Below are 24,717 nucleotides of genomic sequence, written 5' to 3'. Positions count from 1 at the left end.
GCTCCATTATGCAAGGCTGTACAGTAGCTGACTGATTGATAGATGAACTGATGCAGCATTCCCAGAGAGGGTCGTGTGCTTCAAGAGGGGGTGAGGGTCAATGGTTATATTTACCTGAGATTAGAGGAGGGGCAGTGATTGACAGTGTGCGTGTGTGTGTGTGTGTATGCGTGAGAGAGGGAGAGGGTGAGTGGGTGTGCTTACAATAGCCAGATATAAGAGGTCACCCCATCCCTCTCTGGGTGTTAGAGAGAGTTGTCCCGGGCCGTCACCATGAAGCACTGTGCGCTGTTGTCTCTGTTGTTGGCGTTGGGGTGTGTGCACGTCTACGGTGCACCGGTGGAGCAGGGCGCCCTGGAGCAGGGGTCGTGTGAAGATGCTCAGGCAAAGTTTACAGCAGAGCTGGCTCTCACCAAGATCAACCAGGACCGGGAGGATGGCTACATCCTGAGCCTTCACCGTCTGTCCAACGTCCACATGAAGACACATGTGAGTAAATCCCGACTTTAAGGACATTATTTATCAATTATTCAAGAGAGAAGTCGCTTATATCTTGAATGTCTTTCTTTATATTTCTTGAAATGGTGAAATATCTTCTTACCTCATACATCATTTAAACCAAAGATGGTATTAATGATGTGTCAGCTCTGTTTGGATTGTGTAAAAGATCAGGTGATTCCAAGAATTATTGGATTGTACAAAACATCTGGGCCAGTTGAGAGAATGAGTCATTGAAACATCAGAACCACTTAGTGAAAACTTTTTCTGTGAAAAATAATTTCCTTAGGACATTAATGACTGTAATATTTTCTCAATAATTGCATGATGTGTGTTCATCCTGTATGTGTGTGTGTCACAGCAAGAGACTGGTGTGGTTTTCTACCTGACTATGGATGTTGTGGAGACCAACTGCAGCGTTCTCAGCAGGAAGGACTGGAAGACCTGCGAGGCTCGTCCCACAGAAAACACACCGGTTAGACACAAATGCAAAGACACACTCTTGCATTCACTCATGCTTGAATGCCAGACTGAAGAAGCACAAAAGAGCAAATCATAACATGTTAACAGTAATACATAAAAATGTAAATATAAGTACATATTACTTTGTTCATAAATGTGCACCACATTTAAATGTTGCATGTGCTTGTTTTTGCAGGTATATGGACAGTGCAAAGTCGCCATCTACATCAACAGGCCACACAGAGTGGTGCGTCTCTACAAATACAACTGTGCTATCAGACCAGGTAAAAAAGAAAAGAATACTAATGATAAATATAATATAATAATGTCAATATATTTGTAAATGAAAAAATCTTCTTTGAGATTTCTCTTGTTTAAGACAAAACGTCTCCGACAAAACTTTAACAAAACTTTTTGTTGTGTACATTTAAACCACTTCTCTCTCTGCTCAGTTCCTTCAGCCAGGGTGCACCAGCTCTGTCCCGACTGTCCGGCTCCTGTCGACACAGAAAGCCCTCAGGTTCAGAAGGCTTTGACTGACTCCCTGGAGAAGTTCAACAAGGAGAGCAAGTTAAACAAACGTTTCGCTTTGGTGAAAGTCGCCCGTGCTACTGCCGGGGTAAGATTTCATATGTTCAAAAGCCCAAGATATCACTCGACATACTGAATGTTTCTAATGTTGTATATTTAGAACAGTTAATGTCCAACTTACTAAACTTCAGAGACCAATTTTTGAGATCAAGAAAATGTTTTGTCAGATTTTCTCATTTATGGATTTAAGAACACATAAATCATAGTATAATCATCTCATTGTAAAAAATAATGCGCAAAGCCACCGTGATGTCACACATTGATTTGTTGACTCCAGTTTTGAAGCCTTTAACTTGTCATTTTGGTCGCCACCCTGTTTTTTGGAGCCCAAAATACCTATACTTTAATGAGATGACGGCACTGGGGAGAAATGAATGGTTAGCAAAAGGCTATTTTACTGTATTGCCGTAAACTTGGAAAATATATACATAGGAAATAAGTCAGGTTAAAAGTTTGGTAATTTTTTTCATATACATACATACAATCTGACTGTGCAACCAGCGGAGTCGCCCCCTGCTGGCCATTCGAAACAATGCAGGTTCAAGGCACCACCTTGGCTTCATTTTTCGGACCTATAATAATCAAACCCTTTATACCAATCCTTGTAACCTCCCGTATCTGTGATGTGCTTCATCAAACTCATTTAAATTTTTTGTTAAAAGTTTTCTTTGTGTTTTTTTCTCTCCAGATGGCCATGTCGATGTATTACAATGTAGAGTACTCCATCCAGGAGACCACCTGCTCCAAGAGCGCAGAGGCTGATAACTGCCCCCTCATGAGCTGCGAGTTTACTGTGAGTCGTGACACATTGTTTTTCTCACAGCTTGTTTGAACAATGTATATTTCAGCCAAATGGATTCCTAATGTTTTTACTTAAGGATTTGTTTTTCAGACTCTGTCTGCATTAACTGTATTTTGCTTGCATTGTCATTGAGAGAAATAGAACAGTTTTTATTTAAATCTTTGTGTGTAAAAAACCAGAGTATTAATTTATTTTTCAATGCATCCCAAAGCATTCTTTAGTTTCTGCTCAAAGCTCTGAATCAGTATGTTCTTCTGTGATATCAGTGAGTGAGTTTTTTCACTCTAGTTAAGCCAAAGGGATTCCTCAGCTTTCTACTCTCTTACTGGTTTTTTCTTGATCTTCTCTCCTCAGCACAAGGGCTTCTGTAAGGCATCCCTCCGGAACTCTCCTACTGGTGAGAGTGAGACCAGTGTAGACTGTGAGATCTTTGAGCCTGAGGTAAGAATCCCTGCGACGTGAAAAATAACATAGATTTAAAAAACACACATGAATTGTTCTTTGTTTAATATGTTAGGAATTACTTCATACGCAATACTTAAATGACAGTCATTCAGAGCTGTAGACTTGAAACTCAAATGTTTTTTCCAATAGGGGCAGGGTTAGGGTTTGGGTTACAGTATACTGTCTTCCCAAATTGTTATGTACCTCACACTGCTCATTGATTCTTGCTGTGTCCTACAGGCTGCTGACAGAGAGAAGAAACTGCACACGATGACTGACCACACCCACAACGACACAGCAACACACAACCACGACCATGACCACGCACATGCTGCCGACGACACACACACACACGACCACGTGCACGACCACACTAAGGGTCACGACCAACACAAGCAAACCCACAAACACGTAGACAACAGTGACCACCACCACACACACGACCATGGCCACGGCACTGGCCACAAGCACGCTCACTCGCACTCCCACGACCACGGGCATGGCCACGACCATGTGCACACTCATCACGCCAAGGCTCATGACCACAGCGCCGATTCTCCCAACCAACACCACGACTACAAGCATGCCGATGGCATTCACACCCACGAGCATGACCACGAGATTGCTCTGGACCATGACCACAAGCACGACCACCTGCACGAGCATGAGCACCACCACCATCACCACGATCACGAACATGAGCAGACCACCCACGACCACCCAGAGGGCATGGTGAGGGTGCTGCCCAGCATGGACAAGCCCACGACCCTGCCCTCTTTCCCCGATGTCCCAGCTGCTGGCCCAGAAGCCGGCGTCACTCTGCCCCTTAAACCTGACCCTCAGATCCCCGGAGTGATGGAACCCTTCATCGAGGCCTTCCCCACCTCAGCCTCTGCCCAGTGCCCCCCTCCTGCAGCAGGAGAAACCCTGGTGGAGAAACTCTTTGCTGAGGACCCCTTGTTCAAGCCAGCAGCATAAGACGGACCTGGGACTTATTTAAAAACAGATCTTTAGATTCTGACAGACTGAGGTTTAGTGAAGACAGGAAAACATCAAACACCTAGAAAGATGAAGTGACTCATCATGTGACTGCTTCCTTGGGTCAAACATGGTTGTTTATTGCAAGCACGTAACATGTAGTAACATTCTGTCTCTCTTCACTTTAACCATCTAATAAAGGCCATTAAAATCCATTAAAACTAAGATAACATCAACCATTCATCCCCTATTTCACTGTTGGCAGATACTTGGTCAAAATAATGAAACCTCTAAACTGATCGTTTCCTTTGTACAATCCTCAGGGACACAATATGCCCCAGCTTCAACTCTTTTGAAACATAAAGTGTTCTCTATAATTGGTTGCAAAAATAAATGATACCACAAATACTCATCCAGTGTTTTCTTCATTGATCAGGACCAAGGTGATCCATCTCGCCAGCCAGCACAACACTTCCCCAGTGTATCCTGTCACTGATCTCACAACTTGTCACTCTAGTCAATCAAAACGTCTTGAATACAATATAGAAAATTGTCTATGTGCTGTACAATTAATTCTTTCATTATATAGCAGAAACATATCCCTGCACTCCTTCGTGTAACTTTTAAATGGTTTTAATTCAACTGAGAGAAGATGCTGTTTTATTTACATTCAGACAGTAACAGAAGCACACACAAATCATTAAATATCTGATAATTGTTTTATGATATTTAAAAAGATTCACGACATTAGGTGATATTTATCCTCCTTATCCGTCTTGTGTCTATGTATACTGGGGAAAATATTGAAACAGAACTGAAGCACAAACTTCATAAGAACATGCAGAATAAGATTTTAATCCACAGGCGGCAGAATCCTCAAAATGTGTCATTTGTTTGTCAGAAAAATGTTTGATTGGGAAATTCGAAATATTAGGGCAATACATACACCGATCAGCCATAACATTATGACCACTGACAGGTAAATTGAAACATCTCATTATGATGGCCTCTGTCAGTGTGGGACATGTTAGTGTTGCATTGTTCTCTCTCAAACTCCTCCAAACAATTTGGAAAAACACAGGCATAGCTGAAAAATGCAGTAATGGTGTCATTTATTTTAACCGGCCTCCTAAAGTGCCGTAAGTATTTACAAAAAATGTGGAACATGTGAAAAACAGGAAAAATACTATACATAGTTTTTTTTAACCATAAACATATTATCTTATTATTTCAAGTGCCATGAGCTTTTAAACTTTTAACACATTTTATAAGATTTTATACATTTTAATAACCATTTTATTTAAACCAAAACAACATATTTGGCGAACATATGGATTAAACAAACAAAAGACGATATAATGCCCTCATGTGATTATGAACTCGCAACATATCGGGATATTTAATATCTGGAAATGGAATGTTTCTCTCACCAAACTCGCATACGGGGCATGGGGGCGTTAATATGCAACGCACCTCGAGGTAAGGAAACATAAAGCTGTGTAAATGTGTGCTAAGGTTAAAAATATAACTAACAAGTGTGTACCCGAGCTACAGAGACAGAGGGGAGGAAGAATAATGGAGAGTTTTACAGGCAGAGTAGAGACACTGACGGAGAGGGAAACGTTTGGTGTGTGTATGTGCATGTGTGTCCGTGTCCGTGTATGCGCTGCTCACAGTCAGTGACGGAGCCGCTCCGTCACATCATCCCTCTCCTCCCGGAGGTTAGCGATGTACGGCAACCTGGAAAGGTTCATGGAGTTGATCCAGGTGAGAGCTCTGTGGTCAGTTTCCAGATCAAACTCCTGTCCAAGCAGGTAGTACCGCAGACTCGCCAATGCCCACTTGATGGCTTTTTCCACCATGGAATACCTGGTCTCACATGGCAGCAGCTTGTGGCTTAGGTACAGGATCAGATGCTCTTCTCCAGGGTCTCCTTGGGCCAGAACTGCTCCAAGGCCGACTGCGGCTGCATCCACCTGCACCAGAAATCTGTGGTTGAAGACTGCATTCCTGAGGACTGGAGAAGAACACAGGTTGGCTTTCAGGTTGCTGAACTTGTTCTGGGGTTAGATGAGCCAGGACAGGAGAAACAGGTGTCACAGGAGTTGAAGGACCCTTCTCGTCAGGATGTGAGTGACTTTGACAAGGGCCAAATTGTGATGGCTACACGACTGGGTTTGAGCATCTCCAAAACTGCTGCTCTTGTGGGGTGTTCCCGGTCTGCAGTGGTCAGAACCTACCAAAAGTGCTCCATGGAAGGAAAACCAGTGAAACCGCGACAGGATCATGGGCGGCCAAGGCTCATTGAGTTCTGAGTAAAAATGAGGTCCAGAGTATTACCTGCCTTATGTGTGGGAGGGGTAGGGACCTGTTAGTAAGTGGTGTGCTATCGTCAGGTATGTCTGAGAGTAACATGTCCACTTCCTCAACAAAGTTGTCCAGATGGTATCCTGGTGGTATATGACGATAACAATAATTTTGATGGGAGAAATAACAATGATTGCATGGTATTCAAAGGACGAGTTGTTGCCTAGTGGGGTTCCAGTTTTTGGAAATGAGGACACCTGTTCCTCCTCCATGTCCCAACAGAGCGGGTGTGTCTACAGAGAGTGCAGTTGGCGTGGCAGTGTTTTCTGGACGGATCCAGGTTTCAGTCGGGGCTAGTACCTGAATATCTGACAGTTTTGTAAGTGCTTGGATAAACTCTGTTTTATTTACAGCAGACTGGTAGTCCCAAAGGCCAAAGTTAATGGGGGCCAAAGTGGGTGGAATAGACTTTTCTGAGTGAGGAGAGGTTGTTGGGGTTGCATTGTCTGTGAGAGATGCGTTTTCTTCCATACCCATGAATGACAGGGATTTGTTTGTAGCACATATTGCCTTAGGTAGGCAACAAAGAAAATGGAGGAAAGAGCCATGCCAGCCAGTGAATTAAGTGGACGGTGAAATTGCGCAGGTAGACTTGCTGGTCTTTTCCCAATTTGGTCTTAAAACAATTTGTGTGTTTAAATACCAGGAAGTGCCAAGGCTGAACCCGCCCCTGTTTGATTTCACAACAGCAAACAATGGAGGGTGTGACTCGCGTCAGCTGACCTCACCTATTGATGCTCAGAGAGTGAAACTCAAGTGCTCAGCCATAACAAAGCCTGACAACTAATTCCAGTATCAATTCAAAGCAGATTTGTCTTATCTAAGCTGACTGCAGAAACTTTTCTATCTTCAAGATCAGAACTTCTAGATTCAAGTGAAAATCCCGCCCCTTTTTGATTTCACAACAGCAAGCAATAGAGGGTGTGACTCGCGTCAGCTTGTGGGGAGTGAAAGCTCGCCCGTGAGATCCGATCTATCAGAAGAGCTACTAAAGAGGACTGTGTGGTTTGAGAGGGGGTGGTGGTCAATGTTTACCTGGCATAAGGGGAGGGCCTGTGATTGACAGTGTGTGTGTGTGTGGGTGTGTGTGTGTCTGTGTGTGTACGTAAGAGAGAGAGAGGGAGAGGGTGAGTGGGTGTGCTTACAGTAGCCAGATATAAAAGGTCACCCCATCCCTCTCTGGGTGTTAGAGTGAGTTGTCCCGGGCCGTCACCATGAAGCACTGTGCGCTGTTGTCGCTGTTGTTGGCGTTGGGGTGTGTGCACGTCTACGGTGCACCGGTGGAGCCGGGCGCCCTGGAGCAGGGGTCGTGTGAAGATGCTCAGGCAAAGTTTACAGCAGAGCTGGCTCTCACCAAGATCAACCAGGACCGGGAGGATGGCTACATCCTGAGCCTTCACCGTCTGTCCAACGTCCACATGAAGACACATGTGAGTAAATCCAGACTTTAAGGACATTATTTATCAATTATTCAAGAGAGAAGTCGCTTATATCTTGAATGTCTTTCTTTATATTTCTTGAAATGGTGAAATAACTTCTTACCTCATACATCATTTAAACCAAAGATGGTATTAATGATGTGTCAGCTCTGCTTGGATTGTGGAAAAGATCAGGTGATTCCAAGAATTATTGGATTGTACAAAACATCTGCAATACCAAGGCCAGTTGAGAGAATGACAGAGTCATTGAAACATCAGAACCACTTAGTGAAAACTTTTTCTGCTTCGATCACACAGAAAAATAATTTCCTTAGGACATTAATGTAATATGTTCTCAATAATTGCATGATGTGTGTTCATCCTGTATGTGTGTGTGTCACAGCAAGAGACTGGTGTGGTTTTCTACCTGACTATGGATGTTGTGGAGACCAACTGCAGCGTTCTCAGCAGGAAGGACTGGAAGACCTGCGAGGCTCGTCGCACAGAAAACACACCGGTTAGACACAAATGCAAAGACACACTCTTGCATTCACTCATGCTTGAATGCCAGGCTGAAGAAGCACAAAAGAGCAAATCATAACATGTTAACAGTAATACATAAAAATGTAAATATAAGTACATATTACTTTGTTCATAAATGTGCACCACATTTAAATGTTGCATGTGCTTGTTTTTGCATATGTTTTTGTAGGTATATGGACAGTGCAAAGTCACCATCTACATCAACAGGCCACACAGAGTGGTGCGTCTCTACCAATACAACTGTGCTATCAGACCAGGTAAAAAAAAACAATACTAATGATAAATATAATAATCTTGATATATTTCTAAATGAAAAATTCTGCTATGTTGAAATGTTTCAACACCTTTTCAGTTCAGTTTTACTGAAATAAGTGAAACATAAGAGATTGCTCTTGTTTAAGACAAAACTTTAACAAAACTTTTTGTTGTGTACATTTAAACCACTTCTCTCTCTGCTCAGTTCCTTCAGCCAGGGTGCACCGGCTCTGTCCCGACTGTCCAGGTCCTATCGACACAGAAAGCCCTCAGGTTCAGAAGGCTTTGACTGACTCCCTGGAGAAGTTCAACAAGGAGAGCAAGTTAAACAAACGTTTCGCTTTGCTGAAAGTCGCCCGTGCTACTGCCGGGGTAAGATTTCATATGTTCAAAAGCCCAAGATATCACTCGACATACTGAATGTTTCTTTAGAATATTTAAAGCTCCTGTAAGGAGTTTTTCGCTGGTTATGAAACAGACTGAAATTAATTCTGATTACTCTGTATGACCTACAAAAGCAAAACAGACCATCAGCGACAATATTGATTATTTCTATATAGTTATTTTTAATGCCTTAAACCGCTGGCGGGGGGTAGGTGTTAGATGAAGAGTTTAACTGCACGCTGCCTTTGTTTACATTTTCCAGGGCAAAAATGTAAAGTGATTCAAGTGACCATTGGGACCATAAACTTAAAAAATATATACATAGGAAATAAGTCAGGTTAAAAGTTTGGTAATTTTTTTCATATACATACATACAATCTGACTTTGCAACCAGCGGAGTCGCCCCCTGCTGGCCATTCGAAACAATGCAGGTTCAAGGCACCACCTTGGCTTCACTTTTCGGACCTATAATAATCAAACCCTTTCTACCAATCCTTGTAACCTCCCCCATCTTGTGTGCTTCATCAAACTCATTTTTATTTTTTGTTAAAAGTTTTCTTTGTGTTTTTTTTTCTCTCCAGATGGCCATGTCGATGTATTACAATGTAGAGTACTCCATCCAGGAGACCACCTGCTCCAAGAGCGCAGAGGCTGATAACTGCCCCCTCATGGGCTGCAAGCTTGCCGTGAGTCGTGACAAGTTGTTTTTTGTTTGAACAATTTATCGCAGCCAAATGGATTCTCAAGTTTTACTTAACAATCTGGTTAAGCCAAAGGGATTCCTCAGCTTTCTGCTCTCTTACTGGTTTTTTCTTGATCTTCTCTCCTCAGCACAAGGGCTTCTGTAAGGCATCCCTCTGGAACTCTCCTACTGGTGAGAGTGAGACCAGTGTAGACTGTGAGATCTTTGAGCCTGAGGTAAGAATCCCTGTGACATGAAAAATAACACAGATTTAAAAAACACACATGAATTGTTCTTTGTTTAATATGTTAGGAATTACTTCATAAGCACTTAGAGCAATACTTAAATGACAGTCATTCAGAGCTGTAGACTTGAAACTCAAATGTTTTTTCCAATAGGGGCCGGGTTAGGGTTTGGGTTACAGTATACTGTCTTCCCAAATTGTTATGTACCTCACACTGCTCATTGATTCTTGCTGTGTCCTCCAGGCTGCTGGCAGAGAGACTGACCACACCCACAACGACACAGCAACACACAACCACGACCATGACGACGCACATGCTGCCGACGACACACAAACACAAGTCCAAACTAAGGGCCACGCCCAACACGACCACCACCCAGAGGGCATGGTGAGGATGCTGCCCAGCATGGACATGCCCATGACCCTGCCCTCTTTCCCCGATGCCCCAGTTGCTGGCCCAGAGGTCGGTGTCACTCTGCCCCTTAAACCTGACCCCCAGATCCCCGGAGCAACGGAGCCCATCATAGGGCCCACTCCCACCTCAATCTCTGCCCAGTGCCCCCCTCCTGCAGCAGGAGAAACCCTGGTGGAGAAACTCTTTGCTGAGGACCCCTTGTTCAACATCACGGGTTCAGTCCCTGTTTCAATGTTGGCAGATAATGTGTCAAAATAATGAAACCTCTTAACTGATCATTTCCTTTGTACAATCCTCAGACACAATCTGCCGCAGCAAATGTCAACTTTTCTTTTTAATTGGTTGCAAAAATAAATAATACCGCAAATACTCATCCAGTGTTTTCTTCATTTATCAGGACCAAGGTGATCTATCTGATTCTGATTCTGATTCTTGCCAATATACAATACAATATATAATGTTGTATATGTGCTGTACAATTCATTCTTTCATTATATAACAGAAATATATTCCTGCACTCCTGTGTGTAACTTTTATATGGTTTTAATTCAAGGGAGAGAAGATGCTGTTTTATTTATCATCGGACAGTAACTGAAACACACAAAAAATCATTAAAGAGGGGTATTATGCTAATTTCTGTCATACCTGTGGAGTAGCTTAGCATAATTTACAGTTAAAATGTTTCTCACACTGAGCCTCTGCCTCAGTCAGCTCTGTCCCTTTAAGAAACCCCGCCCCTACAAGCCCACTTTCTTCTGATTGGCCAGCTGTCCGAAGCCTGCTGAGACTGCACCTTGTGATGTCACAAAGTGCAAATCTTTCTTTCTCTTCATATTCACTCAGAGGCCATTTTCCTGAGGGCGATAGGCTCGAATGTTAGTATAATGACATACTGCTGAGTTATAAGTTGTGTAAGTTATCTGACATGATTATCATTTTACCCAGTGTTTCCGCTACATACATTTTGTAGCGGCGGCCCTTCGCCACAGAGTTCTTGCTGCCGCTGCTTCAGATTTCTATAACATGTCCTGAAGTTGCAATTAAACAACTCTGCAGAGATTTCTGCTCCAAATGAACGGTTGTTTGCCCACTCCCCTCGTTGAGGAAGAGCACTGAAACAGTGACAGGAGTCACAGGACATCAATCACACGTGAATTCGTGGCAACCAAATAAACAACAGCAGGAACAGTTTACTCCTCAAACAGTATTCTAACGGCGAAAGAAGGTCCGACATTCTACGCTCTCTGTCCACACAGAATCATGCAGCTCTATTACGCAATGTAAACAATCCACGTGCAGTTGTGCGCTCAATATCAAACTTTCAGCTCCCTGGCAATGTCCCTCCAGCCAGCTGCCACGATATTGTTGTGAAATAAAGTCATAAATTCATTGGTTGTCGCTGTTTGTGTATAGTGCAGATGTCATTTGGTAACGATCGATCGGCCGTTTTGATTGCTATGTAATTAATAATGCCCCTCATGCACACGCGATTCACGTGGCTGTGAGAACTGAATTGCGACAGAAAATATTTATCTTTTGTAACTTAATCAAACAGACTGCTGATGAAGACGGTCAACAAAGCAGACAGAGAGACAGACAGAAAGAAGGGGGTGGTGCCAGCAGCTGTGCAGAGAGCAGAGGTGCAGGTGTGTTGGGGGACTGAAGCAAAGTGATCAGATTAAAGTAGTTTGTGAATTTAAACTTAATAAGGAGAAGAAGAGAGTGCAATTAAAGTGTGGAAGTAAGAAATAACCATCTAGAAAGAGAGTAAGTCTACATGTGAGGTGCTTCTCACAGAAATCATTGATATATTCCATTTATTGCGATTAATTAATTACAAAGCCTGTAATTATTGAGATGATTTTTTTTAAATCACCTGACAGCAATAGTTTTAATATGATGTGCAGATGCGCACATACCTGGGTAGTACAACAAAATCCTCAACCCACGCTGCTGGAAAAAAATCCTACAGAAATTTGACCACTTCCTGATTTATAAGAAAGTCAAAAGATAATATTTTAAGTTAAAGTGGTAATCTCAAAGATCTCAGTTTCGTTCTCTTTGGCGGCACCTCTGGCAATAAACAGTAATTGCGGGAGCACACTTCCCAGATATCCAGACAGTGTCGCATGTGTGGCGTCCACGGTTAGCTCCGGTTGTAACTCTTGATTTTCCTCGCTGACGGTCTCTTTCCTTGTTAGACTGTTTGTTTCATCTGAGCGTTGAGTTTGTTTATTTTTCTTTGGATTTTCACTTATTTTTGAAGTTGTATCTGTAGTCATCGATCTTTTCTTTGTCTGTTCAGCCACAGTAGATTACTGTTTACTCTCAGCACTTGCAGAGACTGGAAAAGCAGCCGCTTAGCTCCGCCTACTACTAGTGCTGGGTGATGGAAAACGCATCACTAACTGGGCGCCACTTGGGATTTTTTCCGTGAAAGTTGCACCAGACACAAAGTCTGTAATACTGCAAATGCAAAGGCTTTCATCAGTGGGCCATCGGCTCAATCACCATATAGATAGTGACTTAGCAGACATTTATTTAAATGTAACTCTTTGAGATTATTACTTTAAAACAACATTAAATAGCCCATTAGCTAAGGTCAGACAACAGCTAGCGTTAGCATTCAGTCACAATATTAGCCTTAGCTAATATTACACGACACAATAGGAACATATTCTTTGCTAAGAAGTGCAGGTTGAATGCTAACATAAGCTGCCCCTGATAGGAAGCTATGTATTAACCTACATTTATGGCAAATGTAACTGTTAGAAGAAGATAAAGATAAATAAAGATGATAAATAACGTACAAAAGGGCAGGTTTCCAAATGTTGATCCTTTTATTAACATGACATGTTGTTCTTCTGTTTTGAGTCCGAGTTAACAACAGCTCCTGCAAGTAGTAAATGTTTAGTAGTAGCAGTAAACAACATGTCCAACATGCCCCTTCAAACACTTATGCTAGCAAGATTCAAGGTGAATAACATTGCATATGTTTGACATAAAGTAAATATCATTTGAATGTATGTTTAACAACAAGACTAGCTAACTAACCAGCCATGTCATTGTGCCCTAATTTTTCTTTGTTGGAGCATTTTCAACATGATGTTTCAAATTATAGAATTTAAATTGAGTGTGCTGTATCCAATTCTTTTATTGATATAACGTCCCCTGTTACCCAGTGCACTATGACCCCTCAGCCGGTAGGAGACAGCCATTGGCCTAGAGAGCAGCAGATAGCAGCTGTTTGCTCATCCTTTGGGAAAGAGGCGAAAGTCCAGCCTCACATGTGTGTTTCCAAACTCTGTCTGCAGAAATTAGGATAACAGTTTGTGCAAAGGCAGATTTACAGACCAGTTAGTTTAATGTTAAAGTATCTTCTAGGATAAGTGTTGATACTTCAATTTACTTTTGTTTTAGATCTTAAATCTGTGTTTGTGTGTGTGTGTTAGAGGATGAGTGTGTACCTGCTGGTCCTGTGTCTGGCTTTGCTGCAGCAGGAGGGAAGAGCCGAGCCAGACCCTCCAGGCTGCCTTAGTCCTGAGGCGGTGAGGGTGGCTGAAGAGGCCCTGGACCAGATCAACCAGGACCAGACAAAGGGTTACGTCCTGAGCCTCAACAGACTGTACGACCTCTCTCACACTCCAGAAAAGGTGAGGACAAACACTTGTGCACACACACACAAGGAGACAGGCATGCACAAAAAACACAAACAGCATTCTACACCATGCAACTTAAAATATGCAACAGTAACTGCAAGAAGAGTGTAGTGACATTTGATGGACCAGCAGCATTGTTTGCAGAGCCTAGGAGTGAGTGCAAAAAAAAAAAACATTAACTTTGAATTTTTGTGTGTGCGTGTGCGTGTGTGCGCGTGTGCGCACGTGTGTGTGTGTGTGTGTGTGTAGGATAAAGGTGGGTCACTCTACAAACTGACCATTGATGTAATGGAGACCAAATGCCACATCATCAGCAGGAAATCATGGAAACAATGTGAAGCCAGAAGTATTGGTGATGTTCCAGTAAGTACCACACGGTGGTGCATTTTTACTCATTAACACTACAGACTTTTACTCACTCCAAACATCCGGACCTCACTGGTCCTGACGACTTGAAGTCTTCGTAGGCACGTTTGCAGGAAGTCTGTAACTGCTATGTGTCCAAACCAATGACTATATATAGATGGACGACGCGTCTCCATCTGCTCCCATTGTACGAAAGTGATGCCAAAATAGCCCCCGGGATAGGCGCTGCCATCTTGCGATGGTGACGTCATTTGGAGCCGGAGTCTGCGCAGTAGAGATTGGCGGGTGGCACCGCCGTAGCCACTTCCACTAACCAAAACACACACTTCACTTACCGAAAAAAGCAGCAAGGATCTTGCTCGCCGGCGTGTTTAACAGCAGAACAGCTTCTTTGTGTTGGTCTGAGGTTAACGTTCACAGGTATGGAAACTTCAAAGACTGGAGTGATTTGTTATTATTATTTGCTGTGCATTTTGATTTCATAGTTTGACCTATACTGCAGCCAGTCAGCAGGGGGCGCTTGAAATGTTTTGGCTTCACTTTTAGGGAGCTATCATGTCGTCCATCTTTTTATACAGTCTACGGTCCAAACCCACAATCCGCCCAGCTCACAGGAGAAGTCAAGCTAACTTCCTGCAGACTTCCATTACAGTCCATTTAGATTCAGACTTACCTAGCCTTAACTGACGGGCTGGCTGGCTCTGCCCAATTTTATGCACTCTTTATTTACATTCAAAGTCATCATTGAAAATTAAAAGATGTGTACCTGAACTGCTCATTATTTAACTTTAACTGACTAGACTTGGAAAAATGTGAAATTCACAAGTTACCATCACTGTGATATTAAAAAGGTCTTTCTTCATTCATAGACACTCGCAATAAACTTTTTAAGATACAGTTTCTTTGTCTCTTTCCTTGCTCTCTCTATCCATCATATGCTGCTGTCTCTCTTCCCCACCCTTCCTATTGTATGCTGTCTGTCGTTCTCTCTGTCTGTCTGTATCTCCTGTGTGATAATGTACGACAAAAGAACACCTCTTACCCTTCCCTCTATTAAAAGATGGAGTTTGAGTTTGTCCAACTGGAACTGAATGCATCTCTCCTCTCCTCTCCTCTCCTCTCTTGTAACTTGTGTCAGGAAGTGCACGCTGAGTAAGTGGTCAAGAAAGTAAGAGAGAGGGAGCGGCAGAGCGGCGGTTAATGCGAGCGGAGCAGAGAGAAAGGTTGGGAGTGAAGGTCTAAAAAGTCATGCAGCCTCACAGACTCAACATGATGACAGTGAAGTCAAGTTCAAGTCTACAAGTCCAGATGGTTGACATTTAGAGCCTTAGCTCAGCTGATCCTCACCCTAATTTAACCTATTATAACCTATTTTTAAACAATTTGACAATTTCTGAAATCCCTGTCCAGCAAAGAGAACTCCTGTGATTTGTTTGTTTGTTGACCTGGTTTTCATTCTGTGTGTATACCTGTGCGTTTGTGTCCTTCAGGTGTACGGAGAGTGTGAGGTGTCTGCCTTCATCGACTCTCAAGTCACACTCCAAAGTTACTCCTGTGCACTTCGAGAAGGTAGATGAATGGCATCATTTAGACTTCATTTCATTCATTTGATAACACCACAACACATTTATGAAGTGATAGAAGGTCTGTTTGGATTTTGTGAATGTTAAAGAAGTGTGAAATGGAAGAAGCTGACACACGCTGTATCTTGCTTTATGTACTGGAACACATCCCCGAGGCAAGTAAACATGTCATCCATGAGTGATTATGTAGAGTTGCAGTTGGAAATTGTATCCTACAGACAAAACGCTATGAGTTACATTTCTTTTATGAGTAAAGGAGAATAGATCTCCATACAACAAGCTGATAGAGGGATAGACGATAGCTAAGTGTTCGTACTGCAGGATGAAGGTTAAGAAAGAAGAGCAATGTAGCGTATACAATACAATACTATGAGCTCCTCAGGTCAGGACTCAGTGGTCCACCTACATTTGTAGGACAAAGGACACTCCTTTGAAGACAGCAAGGCCCACACCTTGGCCAGAGAAGACATGGAAGCCATTTACGTTAAGCTGGAATAGCCTTCCCTTAACAGAGGCGGCTGCCTAAGACACCACCTGTCACCCACTTACAATGCAGTGTTGAATTCTCTGCCCAAACAGCTGAGATCACACTCAGGATCATATGAGCTTAACGACCCATCAACATCAGCGGGTGCTAACGACTCTCACTGATACTGGGTTCACAGCTCAGGCTAATGACTCACCACTGATTACACGTCTATTAGCATACTAATGACCTACAGAGGCTTATATTTCTAGCTCCGTCCACCAGTCAGTTTAGAACTGAAGAAGCCTTTCGGATGAGAGGTGAAACTTCTTCAAGAAGTACATGACACCATTCAAAGTGCCTGTGTTAAATTCTCAACACTTCAGCTGTGTCCCAATCCAGGGGCTGCAGCCTTCGGAGGCCTTATTTAAAGGCAGATTGCGTCACAGCGACGCGTCGACGGCTGTCCCAATTCGAGGGCTCCATCAGATGCGGCCGACAAATGCCTCCTCCGTTTCCGAAGGATTCACCCGATGGCCCGAGATGCATTGCGTGCCAATTCACACAAAATGGCGGACTTTTAAACAGCCGAGAAATACACTTTAAAATGTAAAAGTTTTTGGTTTCAATTCAATCAAATAACTAGCATTACACATGTTTAAAAAAAAAATGAAATGGCCCTTAAAACAAATTATCTTTGAAATAATAGGTTAACTTACTTGACGTTAGTTATGCCAACTAGTTAGCCCGCTAACTTCCTGTTGCTAGGTGACAGGAGCAGAGTTAGGTGATGCAAGGGTAGAACAGACCATCTCATTTCAGTTCGGCTTTAACGGTCTTTGCAGGCTATGAATGGAGCATCCTCAGTGGACCGCCTCCTTCGAAGGCTGCAGCCCGTGGATTGAGACACAGCTTTTATCTCCATTACATTCCATTGACCTTTGACCCTGTTCATTCTTATCTTCAGTTCCTGCCACTGCAGTGGTGGAAGTGTGTCCGGACTGTCCCACAGCGGAAGACTTGGACGAGCCTGTCGTGAAGGAGACGGCCAATCTCTCCCTGCAGAGGTTCAATGAAGAGAGCCGCCTGGCCAACTACTTCACTCTGGAGAACATCACACAAGCCAGCTCGCAGGTTAAACAAAGAACTGAATAATTCGCTTGTTTTCAAACCAATAAGGCAACAGCCAGAAAGTGAATGAAATAGCGTATGAAAGGGTTTGGTTCTTGAAACAAGGACATTGGTTTCGAGTTGGAGTGGACAGATAGCTTCCCAAAGTATTGATGCTTCTGATACAAGCTTGTTTCGAGTATTGATACTATTGGTCATAGCTAGCTGAGTGTGAATGTCAGTTAAGAAATATTTAGTTAATTATATTATATAGTTAATTCTTCTTATTTTGGTTTATAGTTTGCAGGTGTATAGTAAATGTGTGTGCATTATGTCTTTGTCAGTGGGTTGTTGGTGCTTCCTACTTTGTGGAGTTCACTATTGTGGAGACGGTGTGTTCAAAGAAAAGAGATGCCAGTGAACTGAGCGACTGCCCACCTATGGACTGTCAGTTTGCTGTGAGTTAAACACACACAAATGTATCAAGAGTGTTTTAATACATTATTTACAACGGCTGATCAGTCTTCAAACCGGGCTTTCTTTAGTTTTAATCTTATCATGTATAAATATCCTGGCTCAGATAATCTTGCTGTATGTCCTTGCAGCACAGAGGCTTCTGTGATGGCTCACACGTTGCCTATGAGGACGAGTTTGAGGTCAGACTCCCTGCTGGAAAGAAGGAGACAATTCGGAATGCTGTAGAGGTGAAGTGTGAGATCTTCGAACCTCAGGTACCGGCCGCAACCACAAATATTAGTCGATAAGTTGTATACCTGATACCCAGATCAAAAAAAAAGATTTACGAAGGCTTAAAAAAGGTCACTTGCCGAAATGAAACCAACAATTATGCAGCCCTAAGCAGCACTTAATTATGGATGCCCTGACAGTCAAGTGAGAAAAAAAATATCATTTTTCTAATCTGAAAGAACACATGAATGGTCTCATATGGTGGCCGACAAGGGCAAACACTTTACAATGGCCTGAGGAAAACAGCTACACATTCCTGGCAGGCCTTCCTGCATGCACATTCAAACCTCTGCAGATGATCCAGAACGCAACAGCGTGACTGGTCTTCAACCAACCTAAAACAGCACACATCACTCCACTGTTCACATCCCTCCACTGGCTCCCAGCTGCCTCCCACATCAAACTCAAAACCCTGTTGCTCGCTTATAAAGCGGAACTAAAACAAAAGCAACAAAAACGGCTCCTGCCTACCTGAATGCCCTCATCCAGGTCCACACTCCCTCCCGCCAATGAAAGGCGCCTGGTACTCCCATCACAACAGGTCCCTAAGTCGCTAACTAGACTCTACTCCTCAGTCGTCCCCCGGTGGTGGAATGAGTTACCAAACTCCATTCGGTCCGCAGAGTCCCTTTCACCTTTAAGAAGAAGCTAAAGACCCTGCTCTTCATGAACACCTCTGACCTTAATGATGTTGATGCTATTGGTCAAGGTCAAAATGACAACGTGTTTGAAAGCAGGTGCTCGCTGCGGACGTAGGTGAGGACAGCGGAGGAGCAGCGGAGGAGCAGCCCCGCCTACTCCCCGGACAAAGTATCCAGAGCCGTATAGACAGAGAGTCGCATCAGTGGAGGTCCAATATGCTCCATGATCCGCCATTGCGATGTTGCAACTTTCTCTCTCTACGGCTCTGAAAGTACTGTCACTCAGTCAGACAGTCACATACAGACCCATGTGTAGGGCTGACCCCAGCGGTCAGCCAAAAACATACAATAGTCTGAACAAAACACAACAACGGAAACGTGCTGCAAATGCGAAACCCAACCAACCGAAAACAAAAGAAATGCATTAAAAGCCAACCCACTGCAAATACAGAAACAATGCAAGGCCAAAAACGCACACACTGCAAAGAAATAAAAATGCTGCAATGCCAGTTACCACAACAGAAGTGCTCCAGACCTGCGGGGGCACTCTAAGTCAAACAGCTCCAAGTGTCTGTGTTTGATGCTGAAGCAGGTACGACGTAGAGTAAAGCACTAGAATGCTAAATTTTTATACTACGGACAAATGTTGAAAAAATACGACATTAAGTGACCTTGTAGTGTCGTCTATTTACTCCACGTTGCATCAGCTTCAGCATCAAACACTGACACTGACACTCCCCAACATTTTTCACTGGACACTGATTTCTGTATTCTATTTGCTGTAGCGATATAGTTTTACGACACTATCACTGCATATTCTCTTTTCTCTCCCTCTGCAGGCCGCCGCTGTGGAGGAGCAGGCCCACGCAAAAGCAGACAGCGGACACACAGGCCATCAGCACCACAACCACACACACCTGCACCCCCACGAGCACATGCATTCAGTCACACCCAGCTCAGACATCACTGTCTCCAAGCCTCGGGGCTCCCTGGGGACCATAGTGTATCAGCCTGCTCCGGTCAGAGCGTCCCCAGCAGCCAGCTCCTGCCCCGGCCCGCACAGACACAGGCTGGGCATAGAGAAACTCAGGCTCTGATTGGCTCAACTCGGATGGTTGATCTTTGAAAGTTGCTTTTTCCTGCATGTTGTAACTAGCTCAGAAAAACAAAAAATATAATATGGGAAAGCAGTAATTCTAATCAACTTTAATTCTTTTAAATAATACGATTACTTTGTTTGATTAAAGCATTCACACAGCAGAAAGTTGTATTTTTTTTCTCTTAACTTGGTAATTATTAGAAGATTTAGCAAATGTATCTTAACAGTGTAAGAAAATACAAATGTAAGTTTTTTTCTACCTTAAATTACAAGTTAATGGTTAGCATTTAAAGGCGAAGATACTCTCTGCACTCCTCATCACTCCTGAAGTGCTAATTAACTGACTTGCAACAGAATTTACATATCCAAAGCATGATGGGTACCACCTCTCTTAAACACATCATGTGATTATTTCCCAAATCAAAGTAAAACAGGGAATATGGGGGGATGACAGGCTCCATTAACATTAAAGTTTTGCATGTTGTACCACTGTGAACATTAAAGACCAGCTCTAATCATGTTTTCAGACATATAAAATGCTCTGCTTGAAATAATAAATTGCGTCTGATATTTTTTTTTTCTGCACAATATGATTAAGTACCTTGTACCTCTCAAGGCATCTCCTCCTTCTGCCTCATTAAAAATTCCGGAATCTGTACAGTCCCCGTCCACTATGCACATTTCCAAAACATGTTTCTGCCACTTGTTGAACTTAGCTAGCTTGAAACTGAGTAATTAGTAGTAGTAACGTTAACGTTAGTAGTCAGTAGTGAGTTTGCGAAAATTACGATAACTGTTACAGCTGGCTCGCGCATCGCCGAAGTGGTTGCCATAGGTTGCACATAATGATATGCATAGCGTCACCCCGTCCATTAACGGGATTGGCTCCTTAGGTTTGTGACGTCTCAAACCTGCCAATCTGAAAACATGTTGTTCAGCCTGTCCTTGGTACACTGCAGTTTAAAAGCAGACAGGCCCAGCCATGGAGATGCCTGCTCATGCTGTCCTTGATATGTCTTGTAGCACATGAAGAACACCACATGGAGATGTTTACGAGGTTAAACACTTTGTAAACTTAGAATAAACTGCAGGTGACGGGGGGCATAAATGTCCCACAATGTCTGACTCATTTTATTGATTCTCATGAAGGATTGGTTTGGGTATCTCTCAGAAATAATAAACATCTTCAGTCATTTCAACCTCACTTATTTTAAACAAAAAACTCTTACATTGAATGTTTCTTAAATCAGTTGTGAGTGTAATATTTAGTCATTCACCTATGAAATACTGTAGGTACTATTAGAGTTAATAAAGTTGGCAGTCTTTTTAAATGTAGGCCTAGTTTATAAGGAGCCTAAACTTGATACTTCTGTATTCAAAAAGTTTAAAAGTAAAAACTCATTAAATAATATTTGACTTTTATTTTGAAAAGTAATAAAGCTTTCTAACTTTACATAAATAAATACAACTTGTATGGCATAACATTGAATATCAATTCTACTGTTGAGTTTTTAATTTGATGTGAAGTAAATGAAACTTAATCTTTTTGTTGATGTAACAAAATAACATGTATTTATTCATCTGTATACAAAATGCACGCTGTTGATTTAACATAAAGGATGATTTATGTATTTTTAATGAAACATTCCTGGGTAAATATTGTTCAATGTGTCCTTTTTTTTGCTGGCAGCTGCAGGTAAGGTTGTATTATACAGCTAAGGTTGTTCATGGAGATCAGGGAATACTTGTGTAAAGGTCTTTCAGCCTATACGTGCACGTTTAATCGAATTACAGACACAACATTACCTTTACCTTTAAACTTACGGATGGTTACAGTACTAGGCTTCTGATGCCACCGCTAGTGTAGTATCATTATCATCAAGTATCATTCGCCACATAATTTGCAATAAAAATAATTAAAATATAAAATACTTACGTTCTTAATTTATATGTCGTAAAAATATTCCAACGTCTACAAGGCTCTCGTAAAACACGCTCAGTGAGATGGCAGGATTATCATTACGTTCCTTTAGTAATTACGTCAACTGTATTCAAACTGCGACTAAGTCGTGATTCAGTCCACGCTGCTGTGCCTCCAGTCCGCGGACAGCTCGCCGTGATCGTATAGTGGTTAGTACTCTGCGTTGTGGCCGCAGCAACCCCGGTTCGAATCCGGGTCACGGCAGTGTTTTGAGGACCTCCTGTCACTCCCGTACAACGCCGGTACATGACATTGATGTAGTTATTTGTTGATATTATAGAGTGTCACACTAAAGCAAGGTTGACATAAATACTCTAGAATTAATGTGAACAGTTACTACTGAGGTACATACACCAGTTGGGCAATAATATCCCTACTTGAACGGTAAAATATGTAGCTATATAAGAACTATTTACTGCCACATTAAGAGCTACTCCATACGTGTAAACTAAGTGCATACAGTCTGAGGCAGACTATCAAACTACATTGTATGTCTACAATTTATGTAGAACGATCTCAATATAGCTGTACAGGGAACCGCTACTATGAAATGACATGAATGAATGCATACTAACTTCTTTGTAATTTCTAAAATTCTAAATGTAGGGCTTCATTGAAGTACTTTAAATCAAGTACAGGATTTGAATACTTTCAGAATCAGAACATACAAGGACTTTCACTCGGGTTGTCTTTGCCTACCTTAGACATTAGATATTAAACTAATATGTTATATATTAACATATATAATATAAGCGTACATTAAACAGTAAACTAATATGTACATGCTACAAGAGACAATAGTGCAATGATGAGTGCAAAGGATGCTAAATAATCTGAAAGAATATATAATTAGATTGCTGATGACATGAGGTAGATAGTTTTTCAGTATTAACAGTGTGCATAGAGTCATGCCAGACGAGAGATGATATTTACATGATTAAAAGGTGTGTCCATACAATGAGGTGAACGATCTTATTTACAGGTACAGTGGATGTTGGTTGTTCTGACGCTCTGAGACTGTTCAGTGTTCATCAGAGCGACAGACACTTTTTGCACCACTTGTCTGCACAGTCTATAAAAAGCACATTGCACAGGTTAGATATGCTGAAAGCAGAATTTAAGAGTTTAATGAAGATGGTATTAAAACAACTTGAATCAGCATGCTTCCTGACGTGTAGCAGTGTAGCCCCTTTGCCATTTGTTTAATGATAAACTTTGATTTGAACGAGCTTCACCGTCATCAGTCTGCTTTAATGCCCGCTCATCTGTGTCACTATTCCCTGTGTTTGCACCAAACTAGATAATTTTGGGCTTAAGGTGACAGTGATTCAAAAAAAGATGAAATGGAATGTATCAATGCCTCACAGTCATGATGAGTAATTTAAGTAAAAAATATTCAAAAGACCAAAAAATTTGCTCTCTGGAGTCGAGGGGCAATGCAAAGAAGGCAGACATTCCTCAGGCACAGCCAGTCTAGAATAAAATACTTTGACTTTGGCCGGCTTTGGATGTTAATCCAAAGCGACTGAGATAGTTAACGGTTTTTCACACTGAATATACAACAAATAAAAACATAAGTTCCAGTGTTCAAACTTAGCTGTCTGCAGGACATAGCATCCATTTATCTCCTTCATTCTCTCAGCTGTTATATCAGACTGAAAATTAATCACACCTCTTACCCCTCACAGGTTTACTGAACTGTTTTAGGCATCAGACTGAGCCAAGAGGCCTGAAACAGAGGAGCAGTGGTGCAGTGATTTGTGGCGACAGTTTCATAGGCCTGTTGGGGTCGAAGCACACAATGTGCCCTGCAGACTGAGAGAGACGAACAAGCCTACAGGACCTCGGTCTCCAGGGAGAGCCGGCTGAATACAAATTCATTTACTCATTTTTAAAAGAGTCCTCCGGCTGCCAAGCAACAAAGTGACGGATGTTTACAGTTACACAATGCAGGGCAGACGAAGAAACGGAAAGTCTCTTTTAAAGCAGCAGCAGGTCATACAGCAAGTGTCCACATTGTTCTCTAAAAGTGATAAATTAAGGCATCCAGCCACTTCCATTTTAACCGAACTCAACTTCATATAGGACTTTTTATACAGACATGGAGCAATAGCAGAAAATAAATCATCACAGAAGAAAAATAAGAGAAAAAACTGATTGATAAAAGTTAAAATCTGTAATAAGTCAAATAAGACAAAAAAATCCCACCAAGGATAAAAAGTTATTTAAAAAATACTATGATAAGAAGAGGTCTGAATCAAAAGTAAACGCCAGTAAAAAGACTGGTCTTTAATTTCCTGTAAGACAATACAAAGAGATTTTTCCACTCTCGTATCTTGAGTGTCAGTGAGTTTCTAAATTTAGGGGCCTAAAAACAGAAGCCTCTCCCACATGCTGCTCAAGGAAACTCTTTACTCACTTGTGTCAGACAAGTTTAGTCAGTCGTTCACACTAAGAAAAGATAAGATAGTAGGCTCCTTTATTAAGAAATAGTGGCTCAGAGCTGCTGCAACAGGCTGCTGACCTCTCAGCGCCCAGGAAAAAAAAGATTTTGCATTGTTACAAATGTGCAAAAAACATATTTCCCTTAATAGATATTTATCTTTTTCCTTAAAGTTCTTTTGCAATTTCTCATTAAGATTATTTTAACATACTGATTATTTTTGGTGAGCTGATCTGCACTTCATAATGTGTCCACACGGTGTCACCCTTGCTTTACTTTGTCCCAAAGATGCTCAATCGACCTGTCACAGAGTCATGATGTGAATATATTGAATGTATTTAAAAAAATAAGTGGATTAAAGAAAGCAGAGAATACAGCATTAATAGTCATCAAAATATATTCGATTTTTGTCGTGCATTGTGTTCAGTTCCTGATATACTTTGTCCTTTGTCAGAAGTCTGTGTCAGTGGTTACTTCAGGTTGGTGCCAGTCTGCGTGCTGTGCTCCCTTCCCCGATATCGTACCACCTCTAACTACAT

The 24,717-nt window shown here is 42.1% G+C and overlaps 3 protein-coding genes and 1 non-coding gene across 4 annotated transcripts; all 4 read left to right on the top strand.

Annotated features, from left to right (window-relative positions):
• Positions 1-273: 273 nt before the first annotated feature.
• LOC138606867 (fetuin-B-like) lies at positions 274-4,187 on the top strand. The gene is made up of 7 exons (XM_069679339.1): positions 274-489; positions 860-973; positions 1,157-1,244; positions 1,413-1,579; positions 2,240-2,344; positions 2,708-2,794; positions 3,038-4,187. The coding sequence occupies exons 1-7, from the start codon at positions 274-276 to the stop codon at positions 3,773-3,775; spliced, it is 1,515 nt and encodes a 504-aa protein (XP_069535440.1). The 3' UTR covers positions 3,776-4,187.
• Positions 4,188-7,213: 3,026 nt separating this feature from the next.
• On the top strand, positions 7,214-10,441 carry LOC138607805 (fetuin-B-like). The gene is made up of 7 exons (XM_069680455.1): positions 7,214-7,572; positions 7,964-8,077; positions 8,273-8,360; positions 8,564-8,730; positions 9,324-9,428; positions 9,574-9,660; positions 9,913-10,441. The coding sequence occupies exons 1-7, from the start codon at positions 7,357-7,359 to the stop codon at positions 10,339-10,341; spliced, it is 1,206 nt and encodes a 401-aa protein (XP_069536556.1). The 5' UTR covers positions 7,214-7,356; the 3' UTR covers positions 10,342-10,441.
• Positions 10,442-13,521: 3,080 nt separating this feature from the next.
• On the top strand, positions 13,522-19,752 carry LOC138607926 (fetuin-B-like). The gene is made up of 7 exons (XM_069680585.1): positions 13,522-13,736; positions 13,992-14,105; positions 15,599-15,677; positions 17,125-17,291; positions 17,612-17,725; positions 17,873-17,998; positions 19,495-19,752. Exons 1-7 carry the CDS (start codon positions 13,539-13,541, stop codon positions 19,750-19,752), a joined length of 1,056 nt encoding a protein of 351 aa, XP_069536686.1. The 5' UTR covers positions 13,522-13,538.
• A 2,115-nt stretch (positions 19,753-21,867) lies between these two features.
• On the top strand, positions 21,868-21,939 carry trnah-gug (transfer RNA histidin (anticodon GUG)). Its single transcript has one exon. It is a non-coding gene; the product is annotated as a tRNA-His (tRNA).
• The last annotated feature ends 2,778 nt before the right edge of the window (positions 21,940-24,717 follow it).

Source organism: Semicossyphus pulcher, unplaced genomic scaffold (genome assembly GCF_022749685.1).
Source record: "Semicossyphus pulcher isolate SPU_LCO1_2020_fin unplaced genomic scaffold, fSemPul1.0.p SCAF_4, whole genome shotgun sequence".
Lineage (NCBI taxonomy): Eukaryota > Metazoa > Chordata > Actinopteri > Labriformes > Labridae > Semicossyphus > Semicossyphus pulcher.
Note: the sequence above shows the minus strand (reverse complement) of the source record. Positions and strands in the feature narration are given on the sequence as shown.